General features: G+C 47.7%; 1 protein-coding gene across 1 annotated transcript; it reads right to left on the bottom strand.

Annotated features, from left to right (window-relative positions):
* Nucleotides 1-355: 355 nt before the first annotated feature.
* On the bottom strand, nt 356-15,409 carry LOC136333628 (platelet-derived growth factor receptor-like protein). Its single transcript, XM_066273060.1, has 6 exons — nt 15,332-15,409; nt 8,602-8,944; nt 7,700-7,851; nt 5,956-6,249; nt 5,346-5,485; nt 356-1,951 (listed from the first exon to the last, which is right to left on the bottom strand). The coding sequence occupies exons 1-6, from the start codon at nt 15,387-15,389 to the stop codon at nt 1,736-1,738; spliced, it is 1,203 nt and encodes a 400-aa protein (XP_066129157.1). The 5' UTR covers nt 15,390-15,409; the 3' UTR covers nt 356-1,735.
* Between the last annotated feature and the right edge of the window lie 2,000 nt (nt 15,410-17,409).

The following is a 17,409-nucleotide window of genomic DNA, read 5'->3' as shown; positions in this document are numbered from 1 at the left end:
CAGGCAGCGGATGGGCAGGACGTCAGATGTGCCACTGCTCCTGGTCCCAGAGCCTGGTCCCTGGTCCCAGAGCCTGGTCCACCCGGTGGTTATGGCCAGAGCTCCGCTTCCTTGACCAGGTAAAGCTCACTCCTCAGCCCTCCGGACCCCCACAGTCTCAGTGCCACGAGGGCACGGGGGCCGCCTGGTGGGTGTGAGCCCATTCCACAGCCAAAGCTGGAACCTCATCTCTGGACAGATGAGGAAACCTACCTAGGTGGGGCTCACAAAGCCAGGACCGGGACCGGGACCTCCTCCGTCATCCAGGTCTTGTGTTTTTTCCTTCTCCTCAGGCTCTGGGCAGATCAGAACTGTAACGGTCCCTTCTCCTCCTTCCTCTATATGGCCCCCACCCACTTCCCATCTCTCTTTTACGCCTCCTCACACCTTAACTCCTTCTATCGCCCCTGACCCCAGGCTGCTAGGACCTGGCCCCCTGCTCCCCTACCAGTGTGAAGGGGAGGCTGGAGTAACTCACCTCAGCAGGCCTGTTCAGCTCTGACGTTCTCAGGAAGCTCCGGGTCAGCTGGAGGCTATAATAATAACCTTCCCTTGCATAGAGCATTTTAATTAAATGCTTTCAGATACACCTCCTTCAAAAGATCCTTGCAGCAGTTTCTTCCCCTCTTCAGCAGTTGGAGATCTCAGGAGCCAAAGGACCCCAGCTCTGGCCCCAGCCCTGGGCCAGCATGGAGGGAAAGTTAGTTCCCTAGTAGTAAGTCTCACTCCATCGTCCCAGACTGCCTTCTGCATCCGTTTCTAGTTCTGGGAGGTCAGCAGGGCTAGGGGAGGACGGAGCTCCGGCCACGGGCAAACAGGTCATCCGGGGACCCCGGCTGGCTCTGGAGTGAATAACAGACGTACTTCTTCACGCAACTTTCCCCAAAGTCTCTCCGGGATACACTAGTTCATTGGACATTGATAGATACAACCAAGAAAAGAATTGGTGGCCAAGTAATTTGAAAAACTCTAAGGTTCAATCAAATTAAACAGATTTGCAAACTGCAGGATTTCTCAGAGCCTTTAATATGCTAACGTACACTGCAAATTCCCAAGAAAGAAGCAAAAGATTCAGCATTTCCTAAACTTCATTGACTAAGTTTCAGAGCACTTCAGGCTGCAGAATGCCCTTTAGAAAGCAGCATTTTAATGGGAGGGACTGGGCTGGAAAAGGAGCAAGTTGTGGGGAGTAGGGTTTCCCCCGTGGAGCCTGTGGTGGATACGAGACCAGCTGCGGTCATAGCCTCACCTGGGGCAGCCAAGCTATGGAAACCAAATAGAATGCACAGTAGTATTCATTTGGCCTCTGTTTTGTTGGGAGAGGGAGGAGGTGGGTTGTCATGACGACCTCTGCTGTGGTAGCCATCTTTGAGGAGTAAGCCCCGGGGCCGGGGTGACACCGCAGGTTCTGGGCTCCCTCGTTGGGTGCTGGTGCCACATTGGCCGTAGCTTTGCCCAGCCTCGGGACCCAGGGGTGGGATAGAGGCTGGCCACCAGAACAGGTCAGGGCTTGGAGTGAGGCAGTGAGGTTGAAATGAGGGGTACAAGGTATGGGAAAGTATAAGGTGTGAAGGCTAAGGTTCTTTCTGCTCTGTGGGGGCACCTCCTTGGCATAAAACACACCAAAGTCCAGAAAGTTTGCTACTTCTGCTTCTGCCCACTGCTCCATACCTGGATGCCTGCAGCCAGGGAGGAGCTAGGAAGAGGCCGGGGAGACACGAGGGCTTTGGGTCACATGGACCCTGGTGGTGGCAGTCCCAGTACCCTGAAGGTTGGTGGCCCGGCAGGTATAGATGCCAGCATCCCCAGCCCGGGCCTCTTCTACATACAGGGTGCTCCCTGCCTCCTGCTGTACTTGGCCCTCCTGGTGTACCACGTCGGCCCGCTCGCTGACGTAGGGGGGCCGGCCCAGCTGTAGGGAGAAAAGATACCGCCTGTCAGCTTCTCCAAATGTCATCTCTGACTCAAGCACCAGCATGCAGTAAGAGGCACCGTGTGTCCTTTAGAGAAAGAGGAAGTGGCTTGCCTAAGATCATACCCCTGTATCAGAGCACCTGGAAGGCCAGGTTCTTTGTGGGAAATGTGAAGCTTCTCGGGTCCCTGGGGAATGGCTGGGGTCTCCTCCCTACCCAGGGAGATGCAGGGAGTGACTCGACCCAGAGTAGCACTCCCAGGGTGAGTTTTGTGGTACCCTGGTTCTGTGGGGATGTTAATGGCTATTCCTTCCCCAAATAGAGGAAGTGGGGGACCCATTATCAAAATTGTCTGGGAAACAAGAGTCAAGCAAAGTTAAATTGGAGAGACTCAGACTATTGAGTCTGTCGTGTGTGCAGATGGGTTTTGAATTTCCAAGGTAGGTGATGGTTTTATAAGAGGCAGTGTTTTCCTAAGAATGAACACCTTGTTTTTGACAGGGTGAGGGGTGGTATTCTACCATTCCAAGGAACATGTTTGGGGAGATGCTGGCAGAGTGAAACCATAGTCTCCCAACCATCGGCATGTTCTTTTCCCCTTGTTGGGTCTCGGCTTCTACTTTTGACAAGGAGAATGACCCCCCTACTATTTCTATGTCCTAAAGCCTCCATGGGTGGGATTCACCTTCATCACATTTTTGCTGGGTCCAGCCTTCCCTCCAAGGCTCATGTCACATTCCAGCTCTTCTAAAAAGCCCTTTTAAGTATTTCTAAAGTGCCTGACTAGGCGGTGGTGCAGTGGATAGAGCCTTGGACTGGGATGTGGAGGACCCAGGTTTGAGACCCCGAGCTCGCCAGCTTGAGCGTGAGCTCATCTGGTTTGAGCAAGGCTCACCAGCTTGAGCCCAAGGTCACTGGCTCAAGCAAGGGGTCACTTGGTCTGCTGTAGCCCCCCCCCCATCAAGACACATATGAGAAATCAATCAATGAACAACTAAAGAACCGCAACGAAAAATTGATGTTTCTCATCTCTCTTCCTTCCTGTCTGTTCATATCTGTTCCTCTCTCTGAATCTCTCTGTCTCTCCCACAAGAAAAAAAAAAGATTCCTAAAGTGATATCTCCATCTTGGCAGAGTGACAATACTCCTTTGTTTCTACCTTAAATTTACAAGTTGGACTTTATAACTTAAAGGGTCCCAGGTCAACACACAAACACACCTGAAAAATCCACCATAGGGACACCAGAGGTGGGTGTATTGGGATGAGTAGGAGAGGTGGATGGGGAAGGACAGAAATGGTGGCAACAAATGCAGTTAGGTTCCCACTGCAACTCCAGCGAGCAAGGTAGTGGTGGGAGAGTCACTGCAGCCCTCACACTAGGGCCTGGAGGGTAAGCACTTTCCCTCTGGGAAAAGGCATCTTACTTCCCTTCTCCCCATCATGGCAGAGGTGGATAGAAGTGGCTGGGAAGCCTTATCCAACACAGTAGTGCCAACAGCCATTGCTGGCAAAGGGGCAGAAATGTGAGATCATGAATTTGCTTCCCTTGCCCAATCAATCCCAGTCCTCTGGGAGGCATCTCACTCCCACTAGAGGCAGTGAGATGCTTCCAAAAACTCAGCAGTCAGTGTGGCCACTAGTGGAAAGCAGGTAGCTCTGGGAGCTCACAGAATCCATTCTCCACCTTCTACCATATTCCCTCACCACAATGATCATGCCCTGTAACCAAGACAGTCTGATCACAGAGGGGACAGCCGTCATCCCAAAGGATATACAGCATTTTCCTCAACCTAAACGATGCTATTCCACTGCTAGCCCAGAAGTGCAAATGGTTTAGGTAAGGGAAAAGAAAAGCTTGTGCTATCACAATATCTACTGGAAAACGAAAATACCCTACCTAGCGACATGCTGAATTGTTGAGAGCAAAACAGTATCTAAACAACAGAAGAGTTTCCTGCCTCAAATGTGCAGGCAGAGAAACAATCCATCAAGTACCATACACAACCAAGGTAACCTGGGAGTACAGGAAGAAAATGAGAAGTCTCCAGAAACCAAACTTAAAGTTACGGAGGACTGTGATTTAAATGACCACAGATTTGAGATTGCAATTTTGAAGAAACTCAACAATGTACAAGAAAACTCAGAAAGGCAGTTAAACGAGCCAGGATTAAATCAAAAGTCATGTTTTATCAAAGAAGTTGAAACTACAAAAAAAAAAAATTCTGGAGCTGAAGAACTCAAATAAATGAGATGTGGAAGGTACCAGAGAACATTGGAAATGGAATAGATCAGATGGAAGAGAGAATCAGTGATCTTGAAGATAGAAATCTAGAAATAACCCAGAAGGAAGAAGAGAGAAAACTAAGAGTTTTAAAAAATGAAAGCACTCTACAAGAGCTATCTGACACATTAGAAAGAACCCCTAGGGATAATAAGTATACCAGAAGGAGAAGAGAGGGAAAGGAACAGAAAGCCTACTCAATGAAATAATAATGATAATTTACCAAATCTATGAAAATAACTAGAATTTAGAATTGAGGGAAATAAAAGGACACATAATTATACCAACATAAAAAGACCTTCTCCAAGACACATTTTATTAAAAAAATCAATGACAAACATTTTTCAAGGCAAAAAAGGACTATAACCTACAAAGGAAACCCCATTAGATTATTATTAAATTTCTCAATAGAAGCATTGTAAGACTCTCTTATATGATTATAAGAGAGTAGAAGGACATATTCAAAATGTTGAAAGAGGAGAACTATCATCCAAGGATCTGTCTCATCCAGCAAAGTTATTTTTTAGATATGAAGGAGATATAAAGGCTTTCCCAGGCAAACAAAAGCTGAATTTGCTACCACAAGCTCTACATTATAAGAAATGCTGGAGGGAGCTCTTTTATCAGAAACAAAAAAAGCAAAAGTATACAAAGCTTCCAGTAAGATGACTAACAGAAGCAAGAAAATGCTCAAGCCCCATTTTTGTGTGATCTGGGCTGGTTTGGTCTCAGCTTGAATGTCACCTCAGAGAAGACATCTTAAGCACACCTGATCACATTCCTGTTTTACCCTTGATGTATCTCGTAGTATTCCCCAGACGGTCTTGCTTGTTCACGTCCCACTCCCCATTTAGACTGTAGTTAGCTCGTAGAGGGCAAAAGCCATCTCTCTTGTTGGCTCATTGTAGTCTCAGCACCTAGTACAGTGTCTGGCATGTGATGGGTGCTCAAAATTATTGTTGGGTAAATTAGCAAAGGAATACATTATACATTTTTGTACAATAACCTGAGAGCTCTATTTGACAAATGAGAAAACAGGCCCAGAAAAGGAAAGTGACTTGCCCAAGGTCAACACACCACCACTGTGTACATCCTCTTACCCTCTGCTTACCTTCTGCCCTGGATATTGCCAAGTAAAGTCCACAGCAATCTCCGGCTCACTCAGAACTGTGCAGGTCACGCTGAAGTTCTCTCCCAGTAGGACCGATGTTGCTGAAGCTTGGATGGTGGGTTTGGGGGATGAAGATGGGTCTGCCATGGAGAAGATGGGATAAAAATGGGGGAAAACATTGAATTGGTTGTTATAATGCTTTAATGGAATGAGTGAAATGGTTAAATTGGTAGAGGATGAATGAATAGTGGAGGTGGTTGAATAGTGAGTGTGAATGGGTATAATGAATTAATAGAGGATGAGTAGATGATGGAACAGTTGATCTGATGGAGGATGGGTGAATATAGTGGTTGATTTGAGGGAGGATGAATGAATAATGTGACTTGATTGAGACTAAGAGAATGGACAGAAAGGCTGACCTGGTGTAGGCTAGCTCAATAGCTAATTGGCTGGCTATTTCTGAACAAGACAGTTTAATACACAGTGTTGTTGACAGGTGGTTGGTGGTTTGAAGCTCCATATCCACAGACCCCAAGCCTGAGGTTCCCAAAGGAGGCATCCCTCCCCATTTTCTCCCCTGCGCTCCCACCCAGACACTAGGCTCACGCACATTTGATGAAGATCAGCATGTACTTGGTAGAGATTTGTCTCATGCCTCCTAGGCTGGCCAAACAGAAGAGGGAGCCCGCCAAGGAGGCGCGGGGCCGGTGGATGGTGAAACCCTTCTTCACATTGAAGGAGATGTCTGTCCCGTCCACGGGGACCTCCTCTGGGGGGAACTCTCGATGCAGTGTCACCTGGGCCAGGGGGTTGGTCACCTGGCAGGGAAGTAGGACTGGTTGATGGCTGCGTAACTGCACCACCTCATAATAATTCTCTGTGGGGACAAAGAGCTCTTCTGGGTCTGGGAAGGAAGGAGGGAAAGAGAAGAATGAACATGGGACAGATTTACTGTTTCCTGCTGCTCTATCCCACTCATGAGCATGGGATCCCTTGTGGGGACTTGAAATCCCACTTTCCCTGCCCATTCCCATTCTCCACATTCCTTCCTCTCTGGTAAGGGGTTCGGGACTGGGGGCTGAAGACCAGCCTGCTAGTTCCAGCTTCTGTCATTAGCTTGCTGTGCATCTTAAACAAATCTCTTTCCCTCTCTGGTCTTTAGTAGTGTCTTCATTTGTACAATGAGGGGATTCAAATGGCTTAGGTTTTAAGGGTCCTTCTATGTGAAAAGCATTACAGGAAGCACTGAACTTGAAGTTGAGGTTTCTGGTTTGATCCCCAGTCCTGCCGCCCACTAGCCGTGGGATCTTAAGCAAATCACTTTCTTCCTCTGAGCCTTGGTTCTTGTATGTCAAGTAGGAGCGATAATCCCATTCTGGCCTACTTTGCAGAGCTGATAAGAAGCAAATGGGATACCGGATATGAAGCACCAGGCCTGTGGGAGGCCCACATTCATCAAACTCTTTCAAGGTACTTTCAGCAACACAGTCTCAGGTCAGATTCTTGGGTGCACAATGGCGCAGTGAGTAGGAATTATCTGGGGACCAGCTTTCTAGAGCAGTGCTGTCCAATAGAACTTTCTGTCTTGATGTAAATGTTCTGTACTCGTGCTTTCTAATATGTAACCACTAGCCACATGTGACTATTGGGCATTTCTAATATAGCTAGTGCATTTGGGGAATTTTAAGCTTTATTTCATTTTAATCAACTTAGGTTTAAATAGCCACATCCATTTGGTAACTTTGTGTTGAATGAAATAGCTCTAGGGTTAGACTAATGCAATGGTTAACTTCGGCTGAACATTAGAATCACCTGAGGTGATTTGAAAATAACCAATTTCTGGGCACCACCTCCAGACCAAGTAAACTAGAACCCTTCTGGGGGCAGGGAGAGAATCAGTAGGTTTAAAGTTTCACAGGTGACCCTAGTGGACAGAGTTGAGAAGCACTGACCACTAGGTCCTAAATCTTCCTAAAGAGGGGACTCGTTGGCATTCCAGACTTTATCCAGATTTAATGGGCATGAGGCCCAGAAACCTGTTTTTAACAGGTTTCCAGGTGACACTGAGTCAAGGGCAAGAGCCTCTAGATTGGGTAATCGTTACTGTTATAGTTGGATTTGAGTAAGGGAGATGATTCTAGAAGAGTCATCTGTTTTCTCGTGGAACAAAGAGGGACTCCTCAATTCTATGTGGAATTAGCCATAGAATCCCAGAATGCCACAAGAAGGATCTTGGAGAACCACTCGCGCCATGCCCTCGTTTTACAGGTGGGACTAAGGGGAAAGACTTCGGACAGTCTTGTTTGGAGGATTTTCTCGGACCGAGGTTCCTGGAAGCCCTGACTCCAGGGCACCTGTGAAGAAGATGAAGGTCCTTCCCTGGCGGTCCTCGCCTTCTGTGCAGGCGGCGTCCTGGCAGTCTCGAGCCCAGCAGCTGTATTCCCCTGTGTCCGCGCCCGTGGAGTTCACCAGCTGTAACCGACTGTGCTGGTTGAAGTGCTTGATTCTGAAAGACAGTCGGTGGGGGCAGGAGATGGGGACGGCTTGCGACACCTAGCAGCAGCATTTGGTTGGTTGACTGTGCTTCTCCCAACTTCCATCACTCCACCCACCCAGCTGCCCTTTCCCAGCGGAGCTGTCAGGGTTGGCCTTGCCCACGCGCTGCAAGTGAAATCCCAACTCCTTTGACTCCTTCCTTGTGTCCCTTTGGTCAGATCAGCAAATTCCCTCTAAGCACCTCCACCTGTCAAAGATAGGCAGAGTCCCTGGAAATCTCATGTTAAGAGACTAAATTGAGAGAAAGAAGATAAATCTTCTGAACTCAGTTTTATATCCCAGCCTCTGACTTTCTTCTGAACGTGGGTGGGCAATGCTGGTGGGGCCAGCTTTGTCTGTATTCCTGGCTTCCCTAGGATGGTGCCGTGACAAACGGGTGGCCGACAGCTGGACACGCAGCCTCTTCTGACTCACCACTGTCACCTTTCTCCCTAAGGGCACTATTTGCTGCCCCCAGAATTGACTTGCCAGGATTGTGGGGAGCCTCTCTCCCATTCTGTAAAACCACTATGCTTCTGATGGGTCTTATGAGCCCATCTTACTGTTCCTTTAAGTTATAGGTAATGGGATGCCCAGGGTGCGTCCCGGGCCATTTTAATCCCTGTAGAAACTGTTTACGTGCTAATAAACTGCTGCCCAACATCCTCTGACCCACTCCTGGAGCCACTCATGCTGTCGTAGGAGTTCGTCCACCCCATACCTGAGGCGTCCCTCACCCTCCTCTTCCAGGTACGTAGGCACCTTCCAGTGGACCACCTTTCCCCGGCAGCGCAGCTCCAGGGGCTCCCCAGCCCGCAGGCTCAGAGAGTCCCCCACCTTCTGGAAGCGGCCCCTCCCTACCACCTGGGTCAGGATGGAGGTGGTCAGAGGGCTGGGAGCTGCAGCCTCCACAGGAATCTTCTTCTGCAGGGACTTCTGTTTCCGTTCTGATTTGGGTTTTCTCCTGCCTGAGGCTCCTGAGGGCTTCACCTCACCAGAGCTGGCTGCTTCGATGTCTTTTTTCCCCTGAGCCTTTGGAGTTCTGCCACGCTCCTGGATTTCAGCTGCAGGGGAGATAGGATGGGTCTGGGGTCACCAGTCTTCACCATTTGCCTCCAATTCTTGGGTGCTTTCCTCACCCCAGCAGTTGATAGAATCTCAGAGCTCTGTTAGTACCTCTTATGCTTATTACTACTACACAAGCAATTGTCACTCTTTGGGGAAAAATATAAAATACAGACAAATCAAGAAAAAAATTTGCCCCAAAACTTACCATTTAGAGATAACCACCATGAATATTTGCAGCACATTTCTATATGGCTATTTTAATGCAGATATTTTAAATATATACAATATAATACATATCTTTAATCTGAATTTTCAGTTAGTAATATGTTTTGATTATCATTTCATGTCAAAAAAAATGTACACCAACACTTTTAATGAGTTGTATAGTATTCCATAGTAGGGATGTATCATGGTTTCTTTTCATTATTGGGTATTTGGCCAAAATAAATAATTTTGCAAGCATCATCTTGTACATACACCTTTATTCAGATTGCTTCTTTAAAATGATTTTTTTAGAAGTGGAACTGCTGGTGGGCTATGCAAGGGAACTTACACATTTTCTTTTCCAAGTTGCCACCAATATTTTAACACCTTCTAAAACATTCTCCAAAAGAGGTCGCTTAACCTGCACTTAGATGTGTCTAGGGATGGGGAGCTCAGTATTTAATAATACCAATAGCTACTGCCTAACCAGGCATTGGTGCAATGGATAGAGTGTCGGACTGGGATGCAGAGGACCCAGGTTTGAGACCCTGAGGTCGCCAGCTTGAGCGCGGACTCATCTGGTTGAGCAAAAGCTCACCAGCTTGGACCCAAGGTCGCTGGCTTGAGCAAGGGGTTACTCGGTCTGCTGTAGCCCCACGGTCAAGGCACATATGAGAAAGCAATCAATGAACAACTAAGGTGTCGCAACAAAAAACTAATGATTGATGCTTCTCATCTCTCTCCATTCCTGTCTGTCTGTCCCTATCTATCCCTCTCTCTGACTCTCTCTCTCTGTCTCTGTAAAAAAAAAAAAAAAAAAAAGTACCAATAGCTACTGTTGATAGTCTACAGCAGGGGTTGGGAACCTATGGCTTGCAAGCCAGATGTGGCTCTTTTGATGGCTGCATCTGGCTTGCAGACAAATCTTTAATAAAAAAACAATAACGTTAAAAATATAAAACATTCTCATGTATTACAATCCATTCATTTCCTTCCGCTCATGTTCATGGTTGCGGGTGGCTGGAGCCAATCACAGCTGTCCTCCAAGACAACACCAAATTTTTATTGGATAATGAATGCATAACGTACACGGGTTGTTGTATGGCTTTCACGGAATTACATTTTAAAATATGTGGCGTTCATGGCTCTCTCAGCAAAAAGTTTCCCGACCCCTGGTCTACAGTGTTTCTGGGACCATAGTAGCCCCTATACATTGTCTTATTTCATCCTCTGAATGACTGCAAAGTTCATACTATTCTGATTTTATAGGCAAAGAACTTGCGGCTCCCAGAGGCTAAATTTCCCAAGGTCCAGTGCTAAGGAGTAGGAGACCTTGAACTCAAACCCAGGTCAGCCTGATCCAGAGTCCATGGTAATTCCACATTCTGGTTTAATCCTTGCCATAACCCCCAAAGGTCACCCAGTGAGCATTTACCACCCCCTTTTACAGGCTGAGAAACTAAGCCTCAGAGAAAACAGCTGGGCTCAACATATTAATGCGGTGACCTAGAACACTGAGGTCTGTCATCTAAACACAAAGATTGTCTGAGGCGGTATCTAGGCCACTCCAGAGAAGGGAGGGTGAACCTGGGTGAGCTGACGGACTGTAGACTTCAGAGCCAGTGGTGCTGGGCTTTGCTTCTCTGCTCTGCTACAAGCTAGCTGTGTGACCTTGGCCAAGCAACTCGATTTCCCTGAGCCATATTTTCTTCATTTAGAAAATGAGAACAAGAATGCCTACCTCTCAGGTCTACAGGTAACACCTCGTTTTATGGTGCTTTGCTTATTGAGCTTTAGATATTGCATTTTATACAAATCAAAGGCAAAATCCTCCACCAGCAAAAAGATGACAACCTGCTTGATTGTGATACTCGCTTTATTACAGTGGCCTGGAGCCAAATGCATAATAGCTCCAAGGTCTGCCTGTATTACTTATATTAAATGAGAATATACAAGAAGCACTTAGCATAGTGCCCAGCTTATAATAGCTTAATAAATAGTCATCATGGATAGTGTATTCAATTCCGTTGTTGCTATAATAAATTGCCACCAACTTAGTGGCTTAAAAACAACACAAATTTGTCCGAGTTCTGGAGGTCAGAAGTCTGATGTGGATCTCACTGGGCTAAAATCAAGGTGTCAGCCCTCAGGGTCGCATTTCTTCTGGAGGCTCTTGGAAAATCTGTTTCCTTGACCTTCTCGGTTTCTAGAGGCTGCCCTTATTCCATGGCTATGGCCCCGTTTCTCTAGCTTCAAACCTAGCAATGCTGGACCAAGTCTTCCTCAGGTAGCCATACTATCTGGTCCTCTTGTCTAACTCCCTCTTCTACGTGTGTGTGTGTGTGTGTGTGTGTGTGTGTGTGTGTGTGTGAGAGAGAGAGAGAGAGAGAGAGAGAGAGAGAGAGAGAGAGAAAGAGAGAGAGAGAGAGAGAGAAAGAGAGAGAGAGAGAGAGAGAGAGAGTCTACGGCCATACCACCCTGAACGCGCCCGATCTCGTCTGATCTCGGAAGCTAAGCAGGGTCGGGCCTGGTTAGTACTTGGATGGGAGAGAGAGAAAGAGAGACAGAGAGAGGGACAGATAAGGACAGACAGACAGGAAGGGAGAGATGAGAAGCATCAATTCTTCACTGTGGCACCTCAGTTGCTCATCAGTTGCTTTCTCATATGTGCCTTGACGGGGGGGGGGGGGGGGGGGGGCGGCGACAGCAGAGCAAGTGACCCTATTGCTCAAGCCAGCGACCTTGGGCTTTAAGCCAGCGACCTTCTTTGGGCTAAAGCCAGTGACCATGGGGTCATGTCTATGTTCCCATGCTCAAGCCAGTGACCTCAGGGTTTCAAATCCAAGTCCTCCATGTCTCAGTCCAACACTCTATCCACTGTGCCACCACCTGGTCAGGCTCCCTCTTGCACTTTAATTATTATTATTCATTTTAGAGAGGAGAGAGAGAGAGAATGGGGCAGTGGGGGAGTAGCAGGAAGCATCAACTCCCATATGTGCCTTGACCAGACAAGTGCATTTCAAACCAGCGACCTAAGTGTTCCAGGTTGATGCTTTATCCACTGTGCCACCACAGGTCAAGCCTCCCTCCTCTACTTTTAAGGATGCTCGTAATTACATTGGGTGAATAATCCAGAATACTGTCCCTATTTTAAGGTCAGTTAATTGGCAACTTTAATTCTATCTGCAGCCTCACCTCCTGTTTGTCATGTGAGGTTCTGGGGATTAGGATATGAATATCTTTTTCTCTTTTTTTTTTTGTATTTTTCTGAAGTTGGAAACGGGAGGCAGTCAGACAGACTCCCGCATGCGCCTGACCGGGATCCACCCGGCATTCCTACCAGGGGGCGATGCTCTGCCCATCTGGGGCGTCGCTCTGTTGCAACCAGAGCCATTCTAGCGCCTGAGGCAGAGGGCATGGAGCTATCCTCAGCGCCCGGGCCAACTTTGCTCCAATGGAGCCTTGGTTGTGGGAAGGAAAGAGAGCGAGAGAGACAGAGAGGAAGGAGAGAGGGAGGGGTGGAGAAGCAGATGGGTGCTTCTCCTGTGTGCCCTGGCCAGGAATAGAACCCGGGACTCCTGCACACCAGGCTGACGCTCTACCACTGAGCCAACCAGCCAGGGCCTAGAATATGAACATCTTTGAGAGCACATTCTGTCTACCACAAACAGTATATTTTTCAAAATACAAATATACAGCTAATGCTTTAACGGCCACACATCCATAGATGGAAGCCTTCCAAGAAGCAGAAGCAAGCCAATCAGAGGGCAGGATAAGAGAGGGGCCAGGAGTACATGCTGATTCTCTGAGTGCCCTAATTGAGAGGCTGCTGTCAGAGCCGCTGGCGGGAGAAAGTCTCTGGATCCTGGGTCTAGAATCCTATTTGGTCTGGAGTTGAAATCTGACCATGGGTTGGGTTAGTGTGGCTGCCAGAGCTGGGGCTGCCCTGGCCGGATCTGACAGGGCCACCACAAGCCCTGATTACAGGGTGGCAGCACACACATCTTCATTAGAAGGGGCTCCACTTCCCAGGACTGGGGCTCTGGGACCATGTGGGAAGGGGCTCTCCGGGAGCTACCGCAAAACATCTACAGCTTTGAAGCTTCTGGGCTTGCCAAGCAGACAGGTCACTTAGGCAAACTTAAGGAAAATGCCAAGTTTAAATTCAGGACCTGCTGATAGTGATAATGATCATAACTAGGCATTGTGCAGAGCGCTATCCACGCATAATCTCATCTAATACTCGCAAAGCCCTACCAGAAAGCTTCCACGGACATCTCCCTTTTACAGAAGAGGAAACTGAGTGTCATGCCGTTTGCCCAAGGGATCCTGTCTGATGCTACCAGGTTGTATTACTCATCTCGCTGTATCTAGGACTTGGTTTTTGCAATTATAAAACAGAGGTTGGACTAAACCAAAGCTTTTCATGTTTGAAAAACAAACCAACCAATAGATAAAGTCTAGATAGCAGAACCCTGTCTTGAAATATTGAAAGGTCAATAATAAAAAATAATAATAGGGCTGTTTTGGTTGAAAGCCCATCCAGCTTTTCAGTTATGGTTTCTCCTCTCTCTCCCACCCCAAGGCAGGCAATAAGACCATTCTCTTACTTCCTAGAGCATAGTTTTTAACTCCTTGGGCTAAATACCAGTAACTGTCAAGGATCCTTCTCCGTGCCAAGGCTCTAAGTGTCTGAGATCGTATCACCTCCAGTATCCCCCACCCCCAATTCTTTCTCTTTCAAATAACCCTTTAATTTCAACCATCAGCCCTTTGCTAAATTGCTACTTTCTTGCCTGCCCCTTCCCATCCATCTGAAGCTCTCTAATTAACATCTGATAGCACCATGTGGAATATCACCAATAGCCAGACAGCATCTGAAGAGGAAGTCTGCGATGACACCATCTCTCCAAATTCTGTTCCAAGCCCAGCTATTCTCTTGCAAAGATAATTCTAGTCCCAACCTCTTCCTGGGATGATGGGAAGTGGAGAGATGGAGAAAAATTCTCCCTGGGGCCTCAGACTCCTCTAAGGCTCTGTCTTCTGTTAGGTTCTGGACTAGAAATCTTGCAGGCTCTGCCCCTGATGGAGTCCTCAAACTGCTGCTCTTTGTGAGCAAAATGATAGACTTTTAGAGTCAAAGAACCTAGAAATAAACACTCAGTCTTTTAGAATTATATAATCTTCAAGTGATCAGATATAATCAGGTTCTTTACAATTAAGATAATATTGGAACCACTTATTGAGTGTTTATGTGCGAGGCTCCAGGCCAAAGATTTATATAGATTACATCAATTTAATCCTCAGAACCAAGCTCTAATTTTTTTTTTTTTTCCCGAAGCTGGAAACGGGGAGGCAGTCAGACAGACTCCCGCATGCACCCGACCGGGATCCACCCGGCACACCCACCAGGGGGCGATGCTCTGCCCATCCGGGGCGTTGCTCTGTTGCGACCAGAGCCATTTTAGTGCCTGAGGCAGAGGCCATGGAGCCATCCCCAGCCATCTTTGCTCCAATGGAACCTTGGCTGCGGGAGGGGAAGAGAGAGACAGAGAGGAAGGAGAGGGGGAGGGGTGGAGAAGTAGATGGGCGCTTCTCCTGTGTGCCCTGGCCGGGAATCGAACCCAGGACTTCCGCACACCAGGCCGACGCTCTACCACTGAGCCAACTGGCCAGGGCCGAACCACTCTCTAATTTTAAGATTACTGTTATCCCCACTTTACCCCTGAATAAACTGAGTCTTAGAGATTGTTTTATTAAATCTTGTCAGCGAGTGGAGGAGCCAGGATTTGTTCTGTCAGATTTCAGTGCTGTACATGCTTGAACCATTACCCATGCATCCTAGTTATTACTAAACAAACCGATAGCCTCAGATTTTCCAATCAGAAAGGCCTGTTGGCTCTGGAAAGGGCTTGGAAGAGCACGCAGCCCATCCTTGTCATTGCACAGATGAAAAAGCTGAGCTCATGGAGGTGACAGGCTGCGGCCAAGGTAGCACAGACAGTGAGTGGAGGAGGTGAGCTTAGAGCTCAGCCTCCTGACACCAGGGTTCCAGCGCTCACTCCCCTTCCCCGAGCTGTGGACTGGGCACTCCAGGGGAAGGCAAAGGAGGTGGGGCGTGTCTCAGGACATCCAGGGGAGTAAAAATGATTTGCCAAGATGGAAGGAGAGGTCCATACCTGAAACGACACAGATGAGCAGGCAACCAGACAGGAAGCAGAGGGTTCTGGGGTCCATGGCGAGCCACTGGCGCTGTGATGCTGATGTGACCGTAGAAGCTGCCGAGGACAGACTGTTGGGGCTGGCAGGGTGTGAGCAGGGAAAATAGTAGCAAGAGACCCTTGGGATTCAAGGAGATGGGACCCGATTTCAAAGGCAAATCAAAGTCCTGAGTCCTGGCTTCTCCAGGATTCCAAACAAAATTCCTTTCTCTGCGTTCCCCCTCTACAAGGTGAATGGAGCTATTCAGAGCCCTGCTCAGGAAAAAACAGTCCTGCTGCCAGCCAGAAGAAGAGGGTCTCCAAGGGCAGACAGGCGGAGCCGGGAGGCAGCTGGAGGGGCCACTGAAGGTCACAGGAGGGTCATGGAGGAAGAGGACAGGACTATTGGAGGACAAAATAGGTGAGCAAGGCTCAACAGGAGATGAGTCTAGAACTGGATTTAAAGCAAGGCTTAGCTACGGCTCCTGGGCCACATCTGTTGGCCACTGGCTTTTGCATCACCCGTGAGCTAAGAATGGTTTTAATATTTTTAAATGGTTAAAAAAATTTTGTGACACATGAAAATTATATGAAATTCTAGTCTCTGTGTCTATAAATAAACTTGTATTGAAAAATGGCCATACTCACTCTCATGTGTACTGCTTTTGCACAGTGGGCTGTTTTGCACAGTGACAGCAGAATGGAGTAGTTGTGACAGTGACATGTGGCCCACAGAGCCTAAAATATTTACTTTCTGGGCCTTTTCAGAAATAAAATTGGCTACCCCTTGCTCTAAAGGCTGGTATTTCTAAAAATCATTTTACTTAATTAAATAATTTGTAAATAGAGTTCATTTTCAAAAAAAAAAAAAAGACAGATGAAGCTTAAAATGGTTTGACACTGTGCATATTTTTCTTAAATTTGCTTCTTTTTTCTTTTTCTAACTCAGCAATGTGCCTGGTCCCTTATGTAGACCTACCTTAATACTTTTTAAAGTGCTGCATAGTATCCCACCGTTTTCCCATTCCCTTCCTGTCCTGCAGAGCTTTGGGTGCATTCGAACTATTGCTTGTAGCTGGTGGAACCCTTCCTGGCTTCAGGTTGAAACAGATACACATAGTCAGGGGTCATTCCTGGCAGGAGGGAGGTAGTGTGTGTTTGGGAGGAGGGGAAAACAGGGAGCTTGGGGTCCTGTTCTCACTCTGCAACTTAACTGTGTGACCTTGAACAGCTTCATCTCCCTGGGCCTCAGTTTCCCCATCTATTTAAGGAAGGTGTTGGGCACCTAGAGCTCTGGCCTTCCAGGACTTTAACATTCCCTGTTCTGTGACCATGACCGAGCCCTGTAAGGAGGGGAAGGTTCCGAGAGGTGATGGCTTAGCGTCCAGCCTGATGGGTGCAGTATTCTCAAGGGTACTGGCAGCTTGGCATGTCACTGCTTGAACCTGAGTGATTGTTCCCTAGGAAGAGGTTTCACAGGGGGAGTGTGCAGGTGTTCCAGATAATGAGCACAGGGGGCCAGTTCAAGGCCCTGGAGAAGGCCTTGTGGTGGGCTCGAGCCCAGGGTCCTGGTCCAGATTGTATGCTATTGTACGTGCTCAGAGCACCCTGTTCTCTTCCGTCTCATAGAGCTTTCACGGTTTATATGTATTTGTGATTATGTCATGAATTCCCATATCCAGCGGTCTAGGGAGTGAGCTCTGTGAAAGCTGAGGCCAGGTCTGCTTTGCCCACCCTTTGTTCTGGTCCCTTAGCACAGTGCCTGGCACTTTGCGAGCACTTGCCAAGCATTTGCTAAATGAATGAATGAATGAACAAACAAACGAACGAACGAATGAATGAATGAACTCTTGTCTAGGTAGGTTTCAACAGCAGAGACACAGCCAGCTTTCTCTCTAATCCAAGGGCTCCCAAAGAGCCATATAATGAGGGGTGGAGGTCAGGAGAGGTGGGGCACAAATGGGCCAGGAAATATGTGGAATTGGAAAGATCACCCCCTTCCCGGGTGTCAGATCCTCAGGGGGTGGGGGATGGAGAGTATCTAAAATAGTAGGTTT

This window comes from Saccopteryx bilineata, chromosome 4 (genome assembly GCF_036850765.1).
Source record: "Saccopteryx bilineata isolate mSacBil1 chromosome 4, mSacBil1_pri_phased_curated, whole genome shotgun sequence".
In the NCBI taxonomy this organism is placed as follows: domain Eukaryota; kingdom Metazoa; phylum Chordata; class Mammalia; order Chiroptera; family Emballonuridae; genus Saccopteryx; species Saccopteryx bilineata.
Note: the sequence above shows the minus strand (reverse complement) of the source record. Positions and strands in the feature narration are given on the sequence as shown.